This window comes from Trichosurus vulpecula, chromosome 1, assembly GCF_011100635.1.
Source record: "Trichosurus vulpecula isolate mTriVul1 chromosome 1, mTriVul1.pri, whole genome shotgun sequence".
Taxonomy (NCBI): Eukaryota; Metazoa; Chordata; class Mammalia; order Diprotodontia; family Phalangeridae; genus Trichosurus; species Trichosurus vulpecula.
Window position 1 is genome coordinate 430,645,186 of NC_050573.1, and position 17,395 is coordinate 430,662,580.

General features: G+C 36.1%; 1 protein-coding gene across 2 annotated transcripts in view; it reads right to left on the minus strand.

Moving 5' to 3' along the window:
* SREK1IP1 (SREK1 interacting protein 1) overlaps positions 1-17,395 on the minus strand; it is a 46,756-nt gene that overhangs the window by 14,682 nt on the left and 14,679 nt on the right. For both annotated transcript variants that reach the window (XM_036742259.1, XM_036742258.1), the window contains exon 3: positions 675-818. In XM_036742259.1, coding sequence (XP_036598154.1) covers positions 675-818 — 144 coding nt within the window. The remainder of the gene's footprint in view (positions 1-674; positions 819-17,395) is intronic.

The window sequence follows — 17,395 nt, forward strand, 5'->3', positions numbered from 1 at the left end:
CATTTAAGAGTCTCTTTAGTGTTCTGGGGCTTAATGTAATCAGTACAATGTCATCCATAAACAAAAGTATCTGGAAGGCTCCACCAACTCTTAAGGAATCCTTCTTCAACTTAGACTTCTGCACTCAAAGGATACATTTAGTCAGCATACATCCTCTTGTTTTATGAGTCACTCAATATTAATAAATAGATAAACAAAATTATTTTTGCCATATTATCTTTTTAGGAATTTTGTATGATTTTAACATATGCAAGACAGATACTTTGTTGGAGGAGTGCCTTTAAGGTATCATCTTGCTTTTTTGAATTAAATACTTTTTTTATAGTCACCAAATAATAAGCATAGTGAAATCATTCTTTTCACCTTTCAGTTAACAACAACATCAAGATGTGTTCTACTATAAACTACTATTTGTAGTCCCATGGTGTAGTCTGACAGTGCCACTCATACCTTCAACAAGGACACTTTAGATGAATTAAGTTTTTCCTACAAAGACTTCATAGATTTGGGAAAGTAGGTATTTGGGTTAGTAGTTATAAATATTCCCTTGATTGTCTTTTTTTTCCAATACCAAAGTAACTTTAGTATTATGACAAATTATGCACAAAATGAAACAAGGTACCTGAAAGCATTAGAAAGACTTCTTAGTATGATCGCTAAAATGTTTTGCTTACTTTTCTCAGGTAAAGTTTGCAATTTATTGAGTTCTTCAACATCTTCCTCGCTGTCTTCACTACTTGTGCTGCTGACGTCTAAAACTATGTCTCTTTTGGGGTCTACTCGGAGAAAATTGCGGCATTCAAAAGTCAGGTGACCAGCTGAATAAAACAAAAAAAAATTAAATGACAAGATGTTGAAATGGAAACATCAAGTTATTTTATGTCTGAAAATTACAAATATTCAACATAATAATGGCAACCATAATTTTAATAACACAGGATGAGAATGTCTTAACTTTTACAAGAATGGAGGCTATATTACATTAAAGTTGTTCAGTGTTTGATAAAACACTTTCACACAGATTATCTGATTTAAGCCTACAAAGCAAGCAGGGCTAGAGAGTGATTTGTTCAGGCTGATCTAAATAGAGGTAGATGCCCGTAGAATCTGACTTTTGCTCTAGGGATACTTTTACTTTACCAGGACACTAGGAGAGAAGAGGGATATTTTTCCCTTTAGTTGACATCTTAGTTTCCATAACATTTCTTCTTTTAAAAACATTTTTCTTTTGTGCTAAACACCATTTTTTCTTCTTATATGTACAAATGTAGGCTCTTCTTCGATTTCTGCAGATCAAACTTTTCTATATTCTATCCACAATCACCAAGCTGTTAAAATCATTAAGACAGTTTTTGCTCAGCAGCCTCTAAGATGTGAATATACTACTTAATCCTTGCTCACTATGCCATTAACAATATTTAATGTGTTCTTCTTTAGGCTGCCTTAAGACCACTCATAAGTACAACCTTGTATAGTACATCAGTAGCAAATAACGTATTCATTGAAATAAAAAAAAAATATCATGTGCTTTGACCTGTAATAGGTACACACTTCCTTTATGAATTGTTTTTTATCCAAGTTATATTTGCCAAGGAAAGGAATAACTGAGATTATAGTATATATTTGCAAGCAGACCACATCTGCGAACGGGATAAATAAACAGGAGCCTTGGACACACCTTCCTATGAAAATGAAAGGAATGGAAACAGGAAATAGTCCATGATAGGGGTGAGTCAATAGGAAGAGGGGAGCTCATGGAATTGGAATAAGTGTTTTACATATGAGGAAGTAAAGAGAAGCCAGAAAATAAGTGGGAACTAGAAATAAAGTTGTAGTAGCTCATATTTTTCAGCAGAGACACTGAGGTAAAAACAGATGATTCCTGTGTGAACAGAAACTCCAAGGATTGGTCCTGGCTATACATACCTACTTCAGGCTGTACTATTAAAATAATTAACTATAAATGTAACAATTAAAATATTAAATTATTAAAATATAAGTTAAAATTAATGAGAAATACCAAATAATAAAAATAAAAATTAAAATGATTAAATTATTGAACCTTAAATTGTGGCAAGTCAGAAAAATCAAACTGCTTATATACACAAAATGAATTAATTCTTCAAAATCACCAGGGACTATTTAATATATTGTCTTCTCGCAGGAGTCAGAAACAGACTAATTGTAGGCAGAAATAGACTACTATTAACACCAACTGATGCTTTTAATAAGAAATTTCATCATTTTAGCAACTGTTAAAGTGATGTGAGCTCCCTGATTGTCTTTTGCTTTTCTTTGTATCCCTAGCATTTAACATAGTGCCTGACATATAGTAAGCACTAAATAAATATTTATTGACTGATTGACTGAACAAATAATGGTATATATTGTTATTCTTATGACACTTTTCTAAAACTTAAAATTTTATTTTTTAACTGTTGAGAAGAAAAAAAGTCTATCAGTTTTATTAAAAAGCATTTCTACCATTAATGTAAGAGGCCACTTCATATGATGAAAAAAGATGTTTTTTTTAAAAAGAAATACCTTTAATTTTCAAAGGACACATTTACTGTAATTCTAACACTTTTTTTGGAAGTTGGGAGTATTTGGCCTTATGTCATCACATGGCACCCATCACATGTTATTACAAATTTTAAAAATATCATTTGCAGAAAACTCAAACATCACATATAATCTAGCCAATATATAATCTAACACAGTTGCACTGGAACACTAACAGCTTACCCCACTGAGAGCCCTTTGCACCTGGCAAAACAATTAGAGTGTATAAAGAGAAAAAGAATGAGAGAATTGTAATTGTGTGAGGAGCAGCTGGAAAAAGAGTTACTGCATTTAGTTATTTTACCTTTTAATCTGTTCAAAGTGGAGCTTCCATGAAAGACATAAAAAGGAAGCCAGAGCTTAAAGAAAACACTTTTATAAGAGGAAGGAAAAAAACTCAAAATTTTTAAAAGGATGATTTCCTTTACACATCAGACAAATTTATTTCAGAGGTTCATAAAGGACTAACAGAGGGCAACTGACTTAAATATATGCTATTACCTAAGCAGTTGGGGAGTGTATATAATCATGCTACTTTGTATCTTACCAGACATTAATAGTCAAATGGTAGCATGAACAGTGTACACTTTTTTATTGCCTCCCTCCCACTACCTTATACATTTGTGTTTTGAAGTTATAAAAGCAATTTATGGTATCAAGGAATAAATATTCTTTGATAACAAGTCATTTCAGTTGGATCAGTAAGGAAACAAATACTAAACTATAGCAAAAATACTCAGTCTCCCCCAAACCCTCCAGAAACAGATTTCTAGGAAAAGCAATCAAGAATGAAATAAAAAAGCAACGTGAAGCACAAACTTGACCTCTTAGGCTCAAAAGGCTTTTTTGGTCCATGGAGAACAAATTGGTTCATTGTCATTTCTGGCATAAGTAATTTTTAATATTGAAGCTGAAATAGTATGTTACAGTGGAAATAGCAATGGACTTTGAGTCAAGAGACTTAGGTTTGAATCCTGGCCCCACAAGTACTAGCTTTGTGACCAGGAGGCCATGTCACTTAACCTCTCTGAGATGATTTCCTCACATGTAAAATGGTGATAATTATAATAGTACCTGTACCATAATCTTACAGAATTCTTGCAAAGAGAATACTTCTCAGAAACAGGTAACTGGGAAAAAAAAATCATTGCAAGAAGCTTCACTGATAAGTCTCATTTCCAAAACATATAAGGAACTGATTTAAATCCCTAAGAAGAACTATTTCCTAACTGATAAAGATCAAAGAATACGAACATGCAAATTTGTAAAAATCAGGTTTTTTCCATTAATTACATGTAAAAACAATTTTAACATGAGTTTTTTTTTAAATTTTGAGTTCCAAATTCTTTCCCTCCCTCTGACCCCTGCCCCTCCCTGAGAAGTCAAGCGACTTGATATAGATTATATATGTACAGTCATGCAAAACTTATTTCCACATTAGCCATGTTACAAAAGAAAACACAGATAAAAAAACAAACAAGAAAAATAAATAAAGAAAAAAGTATACTTCAATCTGCATTCAGACTCCATCAGTTCTTTCTCTGGAGGTGAATAGTATTTTTCATTAAAAGTCCTTTGGAATTGTCTTGGATCATTGTATTGTTGAGAATACCTAAGTGATTCACAACATCATCATATAATATTGCTGTTACTATGTGCAATGTTCTCCTGGTTCTGCTCATTTCACTTTTTATCAGTTCATGAGTCTTTCCAGGTTTTTCAGAGAGCATCCTGCTCATCATTTCTTATAGCACAATAGTATTTCATCACAGCCATACACTACAACTTGTTCAGTCATTCCCCAACTGGTGGGCATCCCCTCAATTTCCAATTCTTTTCCACCACAAAAAGAGCTTCTATCAAACTTTTTGTACAAATAGGTCATTTTCCTTTTTCTTTGATCTCTTTAGGATACAGACCTACTAGTGGTATTGCTGGCCCAAAGCCAGCATAGTTCCAAATTGCTCTCCAGAATGGTTGGATCAGTCCACAACTCCACCAACAGTGCATTTGTGTCCCAATTTTTCCACATCCCTCTAACATTTGTCATTTTCCTTTTCTGTCATATTAGTCAATCTGATAGGTGTGAGGTGGTACCTGTGAGTTATTTTAATTTACACTTCTCCAATCAATAGTTATTAAGAGCATTTTTTCATGACTGTAGATAGCTTTGATTTCCTCTTCTGAAAACTGCCTGTTCATATCCTTTGACCATTCATCAACTGGAGAATGATTTGTATTATTATAAATTTGACCCAGATCTATATATATTTGAGAAACGAGCTTTTATCAGAGAAATGTGGCTCAGTTTCATGCTTTCCTTCCAATCTAAGTTAGACTGCTTCTGTTTGTGCAAAATCTTTTAAAGTTTTTTTGGAGGGGGTTAAGTGACTTGCCCAAGGTCACACAGCTAGTAACTGTGTCAAGTGTCTGAGGATAGATTTGAATTAAGATCCTCCTGTCTCCAGGGCCGGTGCTCTACTCCCCATGCCACTTAGATGCCCCTAAAATCTTTTAAATTTAATATAATCAAAACTATTCATTTTACATCCTGTAATGTTCTCTTTCTTTTTTGACTGAAGAAAATAACACCTTAAAAAATGTGCTAGGGGCGGAGCCAAGATGGCCACATGAAAACAGCGTCTTACCTCTCTCACAAGTTCTGTCAGATTCCTATAAAAAAGTGAATCTGAGCAGATTTGAGAGTTAGAAACCATGAGCAGTCTGAGTGGGGCAAGTTTCCAAGCCAGGAGAGTCTGAAAGGCCGACAGGATGAATCTGTAGGCTGGGAGAGCCCTTGGGGGACAGAGCTGCTCCAGACAGCACCAAAGCGGAAGCAGCTGTGGAAACTGACCTGTGAGATAGGATGGGAGAAAGCTGGGTGCCCAAAACCGGCGGAGATCCCCAGGCCTCCCAACACAGAACAGGAGTCTGTGGAAGCGATAAGGCAGCAGCGCAATGCCACAGGCCATGAGACGTCAACTCCTGAGGCTTGCAGCCCAAAGGCATGAAGCGTGCCTTCTTGAACTTCCGGGAGACATGATGGCCAGGTAAATGGCTCTAATCCCTCCCCCTCCCTGATCCAGGGAATTCATCGAGAAAAAACGCTGGAAGACAGAAGTGGGGCTTCAGTGGCTGAGCAGTGGGAGTTCCTGAGTTCCAGAGGGGCAGGGCTGGCAGGGGTCAACACCAGGAGCCCAGACGTACCCTTCCACCCCCAGGGGAAGTGGTAGACACTAGCACAAACAACAAACAGCTGAGACCATTGCTGAAGAGCAACAGTGCTGCAGAGCAGCCCTGGGGGAAGAGGAGACTTCAGGCAGCCAGACCCCTCCCCCACACCTCAGGAAATTGAAGACTATAACACACAAAGCCAGTAACTAGACTCACAATCCCCAGAATAAGGAACCAGGGACAGAGAGCCCTGAGCCCCAAAAGCAGAAATTCATTGTAAAGCCATGAAAAGGCTAACCAACATGAAGAACACAAAAAAACTGAGGACCATTGATTCTTTTTACAGAGACAGGAATGATCAAAATACCAATTTGGAAGAGGATAGAAATGACAGTATACCCACATCTGATACTTCAAAAGGGAATGTGAACTGGTCTCAAGCCCAAAAATTAGGGAGGTAAAAGAAAAAATGGAAAAAATGAAAAAAAAAAACCAACACTGATGAAATCAAGTCCTTAAAAAATAAGATTGGCAAAATGACTATGGAGATTCAGAATCTAAATAGAGAAAATGACACCCTAAGAGGTAAATCAACCAACTGGAAAAAGAGAGTCAAAAGCAAAATGCAGACAGCAACTCATTAAAATTTAGAATTGAGCAAGTGGAAGCTAGTGACTCTATGAGGCATCAAAAAGTAGTCAACAAGTGGAGTTTTTCCGAGTGGAAAAACAACTGACCTGGAAAACAGATCCAGGAGAGACAATTTAAGAATTATTGGTCTACCAGAAATCCACAAAGAAGAAAAGAGCCTTGACAGGATCTTCAAAGAAATTATCAAAGATAACCGCCCAGAGGTCAGAACCAGAGGGTAAAACAGTCATTGAAAGAATCCACTGAACACCTCCTGAAAGAGATCCCAAATTGAAAACACCAAGAAATATACACCAAATTTCAGAATTACGAAGTCAAGGAGAAAATACTGCAAGCAGTCAAAAAGAAACGATACAAATATTGTGGAATTACAGTCAGGATCACGCAGGATCTCTCAGCTTCTACATTAAATGATGGGAGAACTTGGAATATGATATTCCAAAGGGCAAAGGAGCTGGGACTACAACCAAGGATCAACTACCCAGAAAAATTAAGCATAATTTTTCAGGCAAGGAGATGGGAATTCAATGAAATAAGGGAATTCCAGACCTTCCTGATGAAAAGGTCAGAACTCAATGGAAAATTTGCTCTTCAAATACAAAACGCAAGAGAGACATAAAAAGGTAAACAGGGGGAACCCCCCCCCCCACAAACCTTATTAATCAATAAGGGCAAATTATTTACATCTTTATGCAGGATTATATCATCTTACGTATGTTATATATGTACATATATATGTGTGTGTGTATATGCATATGCACACACATATATATGTCAATCTTGAGAATAGTACAGCTATTATGACAATTGAAAGGGATACACATAGACTGTGAATGTCTGTATGAAATAACTGATACAAGGATAAAAAACATAATTAAGAGATGTAAAGGGAGGGTTATGGGAGAAGAGGTAAGAAGGTAGTAGAAAAGGGTAAATTACGTCAAATGAAGAGGCACAAAAACACATTACAGTAGAGGGAAAGAAGGGAGGGAAAAGAGCAATATTTGAGCTTTACTGTCACCGGATCTGGTTCAAGAAGGGAATAACATACCCTGATAACTATAGAAATTTGACTTGTCCTACAGGCAGTAGGAGGGGAAAGGGGAAAAAAAGGGAGGGGGTGGTCAGAAGTGAGGGAAGAATTAGCAAGTAGAAAATGGTAAGATAAGGAAGGGGAATCAAGAGGGAGGGTAAACTGAGGAAGGCAGCAGGCAAAACAAAACCTTGTTGAGGAGTGGAAGGGGAAAGGGAGAAATAAAAGCATAAACAGTGGGGAAATAGGATGGAGAAAAAGACACAGATAGAAATCATAACTGTGAATGTGAATGGGATGAACTCTCCCATAAAACAGAAGCAGATAGCAGAATGGATTAAAAACCATAATTCTATAATATGCTGCTACAAGAAACACATTTGAAACAGAGGGATACACGCAGGGTAAAGGTAAAAGGCTGGAGTAAAATATATTGCGCTTCAGCTAAAGTAAAAAAAGCAGGTGTAGCAATCCTAATCTCAGACAAAGCAAGAGTAAAGATAGATTCAATTAAAAGAGATAAGGTTAAATGGCACCATAAACAATGAAGCAATATCATTGTTTAACACATATGCGCCAAGTGGTATGGCATGCAAATTCTTAGAGGAGAGGTTAAGGGAGTTACAGGAAGAAATTGACAGCAAAATTATAATAATGGGAGACCTCAACCTCCCCCTCTCTGAACTTGATAAATCTAACCTCAAAATAAATAAGAAAGAAGATAAGGGGGTGAACAGAATTTTAGAAAAGGCACATATGGTAGACCTCTGGAAAAAACTGAATGGGGATAAAAAGGAATATACTTTGTTCTCAGTGGTCTATGGCACATGCTCAAAAATTGACCATGTACTAGAGCATAAAAACCTCAAACTCCAGTGCAGAAAGGCAGAAGTAGTCAAAGTATCCTTTTCAGATCACAATGTAACAAAAATTATTTGTAATAAAGAACCATGGAAAAATAAGCTAAAAATTAATTGGAAACTAAATAATCTAATTCTAAAGAATGAGTAGGCCAAAGAAGAAATCAAACAAACAATTAATAACTTCATTCAAGAGAATGACAATAATGAGACAACATACCAAAACTTATGGGATGCAGCAAAAGCAGTTCTTAGGGCAAGTTTTATATCTCTAAATGCTTACATGAATAAAATAGAGAAAAAGGAGATCAACGAATTAGGCATTCAACTAAAAAAGCTAGAAAAAGAGCAAATCGAAAATCCCCAATTAAATACCAAATTAGAAATACTGAAAATCTAAGGAGAGATTAATAAAATTGAAACCAAGAAAACTACTGAATGAATAAATAAAACAAAGAGCTGGTTTTATGAAAAAACCAATAAAATTGATAAACTTTTGGTCAATCTGATTAAAAAAAAAAAAGAAAACCAAATTACCAGTATCAAAAATGAAAAGGGTGAATTCACCTCCAATGAAGAGGAAATCAAAACAATAATTAGGAATTATGTTGCCCAATTGTATGCCCATAAATTTGACAACCTTAGGGATATGGATGAATATCTACAAAAACATAAATTGCCCAGGTTAACAGAAGAGGAAGTAAAATTTCTAAATAACTCCATCTCAGAAAAAGAAATTGAGCAAGCCATCAATGAATTCCCTAGGAAAAATTCTCCAGGGCCAGATGGTTTTACATGTGAATTTTATCAAACATTTAAAGAACAATTAATTCCTATACTTTGTAGACTATTTGGGAAAATAGGTGAAGAAGGAGTCCTACCAAATTCTTTTTATAACACAAATATGGTACTAATACCCAAACCAGGTAGAGTCAAAACAGAGAAAGAAAATTATAGACCAATTTCCCTAATGAATATTGATGCAAAAATTTTAAATAAAATATTAGCAAAAAGATTGCAGCAACTCATCCCAAAAATAATACACTATGACCAGGTAGGATTTATTCCAGGAATGCAAGGCTGGTTTGATATTAGGAAAACTATTAGCATAATTGACCATATCAACAACAAAACTAGCAGAAACCATATGATCATCTCAATAGACGCAGAAAAAGCCTTTGACAAAATACAACACCCATTCTTATTAAAAACACTAGAAAGCATAGGAATAAATGGAGCCTTCCTTGAAATTATAAATAGCATCTACCTAAATCCATCTACAAGCATTATTTGTAATGGGGATAAACTAGATGCATTCCCAATAAGATCAGGGGTGAAACAAGGATGTGCATTATCACCCCTACTATTCAATTTGGTACTAGAAATGTTAGCTGTAGTAATAAGAGAAGAAAAAGAAATTGAAGGAATTAGAATAGGCAAAGAAGAAACTAAATTATCACTTTTTACAGATGATATGATGATTTACTTAGAGAATCCTAGAGAATCAAGTAAAAATCTACTTGAAATAATAAACAACTTTAACAAAGTTGCAGGATGTAAAATAAACCCACATAAATCCCCAGCATTCCTATACATTACTAACAAGCCCAACAGCAAGAGATAGAAAGAAAAATTCCATTCAAAGTTACTGTAGACACTATAAAATATTTGGGAATCTATCTGACAAGACAAACCCAGGGCCTATATGAACATAATTATGAAACACTTTTCATGCGAATAAAGTCAGAACTAAATAAATGGAAAAATATCAGTTGCTCATGGTTAGGCCAAGCTAATATAATAAAAATGACAATTTTACCTACATTAATCTATCTATTCAGTGCCATACCAATCGAACTACCAAAAAATTATTTTACAGAGCTGGATAAAATAATAACAAAATTCATCTGGAAGAACAAGAGGTCTAGAACATCTAGGGTATTAATGAAAAGAAATGCTAGAGAAGGTGGCCTAGCCATACCAGATATTAAACTGTACTATAAAGCAGCAGTCATCAAAACTATCTGGTACTGGCTAAGAAACAGAGTTGTGGATCAGTGGAATAGGATAAGTACACAAGACACAGTAGTCGATGACTATAGCAGTCTACTCTTTGATAAACCCAAAGAATCCAGCTTTTAGGCTAAGAGTTCACTATTTCACAAAAACTACTGGGAAAATTGGAAAATGGTAATGCAGAAACCAGGCATAGACCAATATCTTACAACATATACAAAAATAAAGTCAAAATGAGTTCAAAATATAGGAACAAAGGCTAATACTATAAGCAATTTGGGAGAGCAAGGAATAATTTACCTATCAGATTTATGGAAAAGAAAAGAATTCATGACACAACAAGAGACAGAGAGGATTATAAAATGCAAAGTAGATAATTTTGATTATATTAAATTGAAATTTTTTTGTATAAAACAAGCCAGTGCAACAAAGATTAGGAGGGAAGCAGAAAATTGGGAGAAAATCTTTGCAACCAGTGTCTCTGATAAAGGCCTCATCTCTAAAATATATAGGGAACTGAGCCAAATATATAGGAATAAAATTGAGAAAGGGTCAAAGGATATGAACAGGCAGTTTTCAGAGGAAGAAATTAAAGCTATCTATAGGCATATGAAAAAATGCTTGAGATCACTACTGATTAGAGAAAAGTAAACCAAAAGAATTCTTAGGTACCACATCTCTCCTGTCAGATTAGCTAAAATGACAAAACAGGAAAATGATAAATGCTGGAGAGGATGTGTCAAAATTGGAACATTGTTACATTGGTGGTTGAATGGTGAACTGATCCAGCCATTCTGGAGAGCAATTTGGAACTATGCCCAAAGGGCTATAAAAATGTTCATATCCTTTGACCCAGCAATACCACCTCTAGGGTTGTATCCCAAAGAGATCACACAAGTGGGAAAGGACCCACATGTACAAAAATATTTATAGTGGCTCTTTTTGTAGTAGCTAAGAATTGGAAATTAAGGGGATGCCCATCAATTGGGGAATGGCTGAACAAGTTGTGGCATATGAAGGTAATGCAATACTAATGTGCTATAAGAAATGGGGATGATACGGACTTCATAACAACCTGGAAAAACCTACATGATATAATGCTGAGTGAGCGGAGCAGAACCAGGAGAACATTATACACAACCACAGATATCTGGATTCTGTAAAGACTAACCCTGATAGACCTTGCTCCTCTCAGCAACACAAGGTGCAAAGACAATTCCTTTTTTTTTTTTTTTTTTAGTGCAAAGACAATTTCAAAGGACTCATGATGGAGAATGCTATCTACACCATAGTATGAAGTATGAATGAAGATCGAGGTGCACTTTATGCTCACTTTTTTCCCCCTTTTTTTCCTCTCTTTTTTTTGGGGGGGGGTTGGTTTTGTTTCTTCTCTCTCATAATTAATTCCATTGGTCATAATTCTTCTTCACAACTTGACTAGTGCGTAAATAAGTTCAATGCGAAGTTATACGTAGAAGATATATCGGATTCCATGCTGTCTTGGGGAGGGAGGGTGGGAAGAAAATTTGGAACTCAAAATTATGTAGAACAGTGCTGTAAACCAAAAATTAAAAAAAATATATATAAGTAAATTAAAGGTTGAGAACTGCAAAAAAAAAAAAATGTGCTAACCCAAATGGCAAAAGAGCTTCAAAAAGCCAATGAGAAGAAGAATGCCTTATAAAGCAGAATTAGGCAAATAGAAAAAGAGGTCCAAAAGACCACTGAAGAAAATACCACCTTAAAAAAATTAGACTGGAGCAAGTGGAAGCTAGTGACTTTATGAGAAATCAAGAAATTATGAAATGGAACCACAAGAATGAAAAAATGGAAGACAATGTGAAATATCTCATTGGAAAAACCACTGACCTGGAAAATAGATCCAGGAGAGATAATCTAAAAATTATTTGGACTACCTGAAAGCCATGATCAAAAAAAAAAAAAAGCCCAGACATCATCTTTCAAGAAATTATCAAAGAAAACTGCCCTGATATTCTAGAACTAGAGGGCAAAATAGAAATTGGAAGAATCCACCGATTGCCTCCTGAAAAAGATCCCAAAGAGAAAACTCCTAGGAATGTTGTCCCCAAATTCCAGAGTTTCCAGGTCAAGCAGAAAATACTGCAGGCAGCCAGAAAGAAACAATTTGAATACTGTGGAAACACAATCAGAATAACACAAGATCCAGCAGCTTCTACATTAAGGGATTGAAGGGCTTGGAATATGATATTCTGGAGGTCAAAGGAGTTAGCATTAAAACCAAGAATCACCCACTCAGCAAAACTGAGTATAATACTCCAAGGCAAAATAAGGACTTTCAATAAAATAGAGGACTTTCAAGTTTTCTCAGTGAAAAGACCAAAGCTGAATAGAAAATCTGACTTTCAAACATAAGAATCAAGAGAAGCATGAAAAGGTAAACAAGAAAGAGAAATCATAAGGGACTTACTGAAGTTGAACTGTTTTGTTTACATTCCTACATAGAGAGATGATGTGTGTAATTCATGAGACCTCAGTATTAGGGTAGCTGAAGGGAATGTACATATATATAGACAGAGGGCACAGGGTAAGTTGAATATGAAGGGATGATATCTAAAAAAATAAAATTAAGGGAAGAGAGAGGAATATATTGAGAGAGGGAGAAAGGGAGAGATAGAATGGGGTAAATTATCTGACATAAAAGTGGCAAGAAAAAGCGGTTCTATTGGAAGGGAAGAGGTGGCAGGTGAAAGGGAATGAGTGAATCTTTCTCTCATCGGATTTGACTTGAGGAGGGAATAACATACACACTCAATTGGGTATCTTACCCTACAGGAAAGGAGAGGGGGAAGGTGATAAGAAAGGGGGATGATAGAAGGGAGTGCAGATTGGGGGAGGAGGTAATCAAAAACAAACACTTCTGAAAAGGCACAGGGTCAAGGGAGAAAATTGAAGAAAGGGGGACAGGATAGGATGGAGGGAAATATAGTTCATCTTTCACAACATGACTATTATGGAAGTGTTTTGCATAATGATACATGTGTGGCCTATGTTGAATTGCTGCCTTCTTAAGGAGGCTGGGTGGGGAGGGAAAAAAGGAGAGAGCTTGGAACTCAAAGTTATGAAACAAATGCTCAAAAAAAGAGTTGTTTTTACATGAAACTGGGAAATAAGATGTACAGGCAATGGGGTATAGAAATGTATCCTGCCCTGCAAGAAAGTATGGGGAAAGGGAATGGGGGGCTGGGGTGACAAGAAGAGAAGGCAGACTGAGGAATGGGGCAATCAGAATATATGCCATCTTGGAGTGGGGGGGAGGGTAGAAATGGTGAGAAAATTTGTAACTCAAAATCTTGTGGAAATCAATGCTGAAAACTAAAAATGTTAAATAATAATAAAAGTATGGAAAAGAACCTAAAAAAATGTGCATTCCCTTTGACCCAGCAATACCACTTCTAGAGCTATATTCCAAAGAGATCACAGAAGTGAGAAATGAACCAGTATGTAAAAAAATATTTATAGCAGCTCTTTTTGGGGTGGTAAAGAACAGGAAATCTAGGGGATGCCCATCAATTGGGGAATAGCTAAACAAGTTGTGGTATATGAATGTAATGGAATACTATTGTGCTATAAGAAATGAGGAGCAGATGGACTTCATAATAACCTGGAAAGACTTATGTGATCTGATGCTGAGTGAGGGGAGCAGAACCAAGAGAAAATTATACACAATTACACAGTGTCTCTGATGACTAACTTTGATAGACTTGGCTCCTCTCAGCAATGCAAGGTTCTAACACAACTCCAAAAGACTCATGATGGAATAAAATTCTCACATCCATCTCATATCCAGAGAAAGAATTATGGAGTCTGAATGCAGATTGAAGCAAACTATTTGCTCTCTCTCTCTCTCTCTTTTGTTTCTTTTTGTTTCTGTTTTGTTTTTCTTTCTGGTAGTTCATTCCTTGGTTGTAGTTCTTCTTTGCAATTGGACTATTGTGAAAATATGTTTAGTGTGAAGGTATACGTAAAGCCTAATTGAATTGCATGACATCTTGGGTGGGGAGGATAGGGAGGGGGAGGAAAATCAGAAACTCAAAAACTTGAGGAACTGAATGTTGTAAACTAAAATTAAAAATAAATAAATAATAATAATAAAAAAGAACTTAAAAAAAAAAGGAAATGATTGAAGGGAGGGTTTCCCAAGAAACCTGGGAAGACTTGAATGAACTGATGAAAAATTAAGTGAGTAGAACCAGGAGAACAATTTATACAATAACATCATTGTAAAAACAAACAAAGCTGTTAACGAACTCGGATCAATGACTAATCATAATTCCAAAGAACTCATAATGAAGCATGCTACCCACCTCCTAATGGAGGTGATGGGCTTAGGGTGCATAATGTGACATATTTTTTTAGTTACAGCCACAGAGGGAATTTGTTTTGCTTGGGTATGCATGTTTGTTGTAAGGATTTTTTCTTTTTCTTTTTTTCCCCTCAATGTGGAGCAAGAAGGAGAGAAAATAAATTTTTACTAATTAAAAAAAATTTTTTTAAAGTATTTGTAAATCTTAAACCAATAAATGAATATTACATAAATTAAAAATTCACAATAAATATAATTTAGTCTTTAAGATTCAATTATCATCGACGATTCTGCTAAATAGGGAAAATATTTATTTAGAAGCACAGCTCTCATCCTGAACTTGAAAAGTCAATTTATTTCAGACAATGAAATACATTATTACATCAATCCTATAATCACCACAAGTATCTTCAATAAAGCAATAAATACTTTAAATGTAAACTGCTTAATATGTGTTGCTCTTTATTTTTATAGCTAAAGAAAGATAATTTTCCTTTGTGATCAATTCAAGGACACCCACATTTCAGGCATGAAAGTAAAATAAATGGATTTACGAAGCTCCTTCTGTTACTACTATAAACAAAAGAAAAAGGTTATGGTCCAGAAATAATGAGCAGACTGATTGTGTTTTTAAAAATGTAGTCCATATTGAAAAACACTTGTTCACTGAAAAGGGCTTCATCAGTAACATCTGTAAAGATGTAAACCTAACAATAAGAAAGGTTCAGCATGCTATGTTAGTAGCTAGGCAACAATAATAACAAAAGCTTCCTATCATCTGAAGATTAGAGCCTGAAAAAATGATGTGAAAGGAAGGGAACCTGAATATCAGAATCTATTTGCAGGATTCTGCCCCTTTAATATGCAGACATTTTGCTTGTTGAAAGGAGGAGAAAAAAGAACATTTTAGTAAAGAAAACTGACAAAATCAGCTTAAGAGTAAACACGTTCTCTCAGCTAAACTGTTGAGGACAAAGACTGTTTTTAGGACCTGAGGAGAAAACACTACAGGACCCATTTGAAGACAGATAGTTAACTGAAACAACAACAGTTGCAGGGTACTGTATAGTCCGCAAGCTCATTTGCTTGTGATTATTTTCAGAGTTTTGAAGGTTATAACTGAGAAATTGTAAATAAATAACTTTTTGAAGACTATGAGAAGATTTGGGGGTGATTCCTGACAGAAAGGTAGAATTTTTGAGTTCCATATCTTATGTTAGGGGTGGATCATTACCTGATTTGAGCCATTAGAAGACGAAGAGGAGGACACAGGAAGGGTAGGTGATAAAAAGATGAATGAATCAGGAAAGGACTTTGGGTGACAAGATGGCAAAGTGAGAATGGAACCCTGTGAAGCTCTCCCAAATTCCATTCCAAACAACTAGAAAACCACCTCCTAACTGATTTAGGTGCAGGGAAGCAGCTTACCAGTACAGTGGGAAAGGTCTATCTTACTGGGGTAGGAGCGAAGCAAGGTCCAAGAGCAGCAGCAACAGAAGTCAGGCTCAGCACAGGGGCCTGCAGCGAGGCTCCGAGCCTGGGACAATCCACCAGCAAGACCCCACCCTCCTGGTAAACAGTCTGTGAAGCTCAGGAAGGCCCACCACTCCAGCAACCCCACCCCCAGCAAAAGCCACCAACAAGGTTTTGACCTCACTACTAACCAATAGTGAAGCCCTGCCCCTAGGTTCTACCAGCAACAAGCATCGTCTAGGGCCTTCTGGAAGAGAGGCCCTGTTTCCATAGCAACCCAGGAGCAGGGTCCCACCCAGTGGGCTGACCAGCAACAAGATCTCTCCTCTAGGGCTAGACACCAGAAAGACTCTGGTAGGATAACAACCCAGTAGAAAAGTTCCACTGGTGGCACAGGCCAGCAGCTAAACCCCACACCAAGGGGAAGACAACAGGGAGACTTCACCCCAAGTACAAGTCAGAAGGGTAACAAACCCTCCAGTGAAAGCAAGAAGCTAAGCCCTAAAACCTAGTGAAAGCCAGCAGTATGACCCTGAGCAGGGGCACAAAAAGTCTGGGATAGCACATAATTTGTCCCATTCAATCTCTGTCCCCACCCCTACCCTGGCCTCTTCTTCCAGTTTTCTTGCCCCTTTTATTTTGTTTTTTGGGGTATCATCCATCGAAGTCACCTAATATCTACACCTTCAGTCTATATATCCATCTTCTAATTGCTAGGAATAAAGTTCTGTTACAAATATTATCTTGCCATATAGAAATATAAATAGTTAAACTTTATTGAATTTCTTATATTTTCTCTTTCTTGTTTCTTTTTTACCTTTTGTTTCCCTTGAGTCTTATATTTGGAGGTCAAATTTTTTATTCAGCGCTGGTCTTTTTAATCAGGAATGTTTGAAAGTCCTCTATTTCATTAAACGTCTATTTTTGTTTCCTGAAAGATTATATTCAGTTTTGCTGGATAGGTGATTCCTGGTTGTAATCCTAACTCCTTTGCCTTATAGTATATCATATTCCAAGCTCTCTGATTCTTCAATGTGGAAGCTGCCAGATCCTGTGTAATCCAACTGCAGTTCCATGATATTTGAATTGTTTCTTTTTGGCTGCTTGCAATACTTTCTCCTTGATCTGTGAGATTTGGAATTTGGCTTTGATTTTCCTGAGTTTTCATTTTGGGATCTCTTTCAGGCAGTGATCAGTGGATCGTATCATAGAAACAATTGATAATTTCATTAAAGAAAATGACAATGAGACAACATACCAAAATTTGTAGGATGCAGCCAA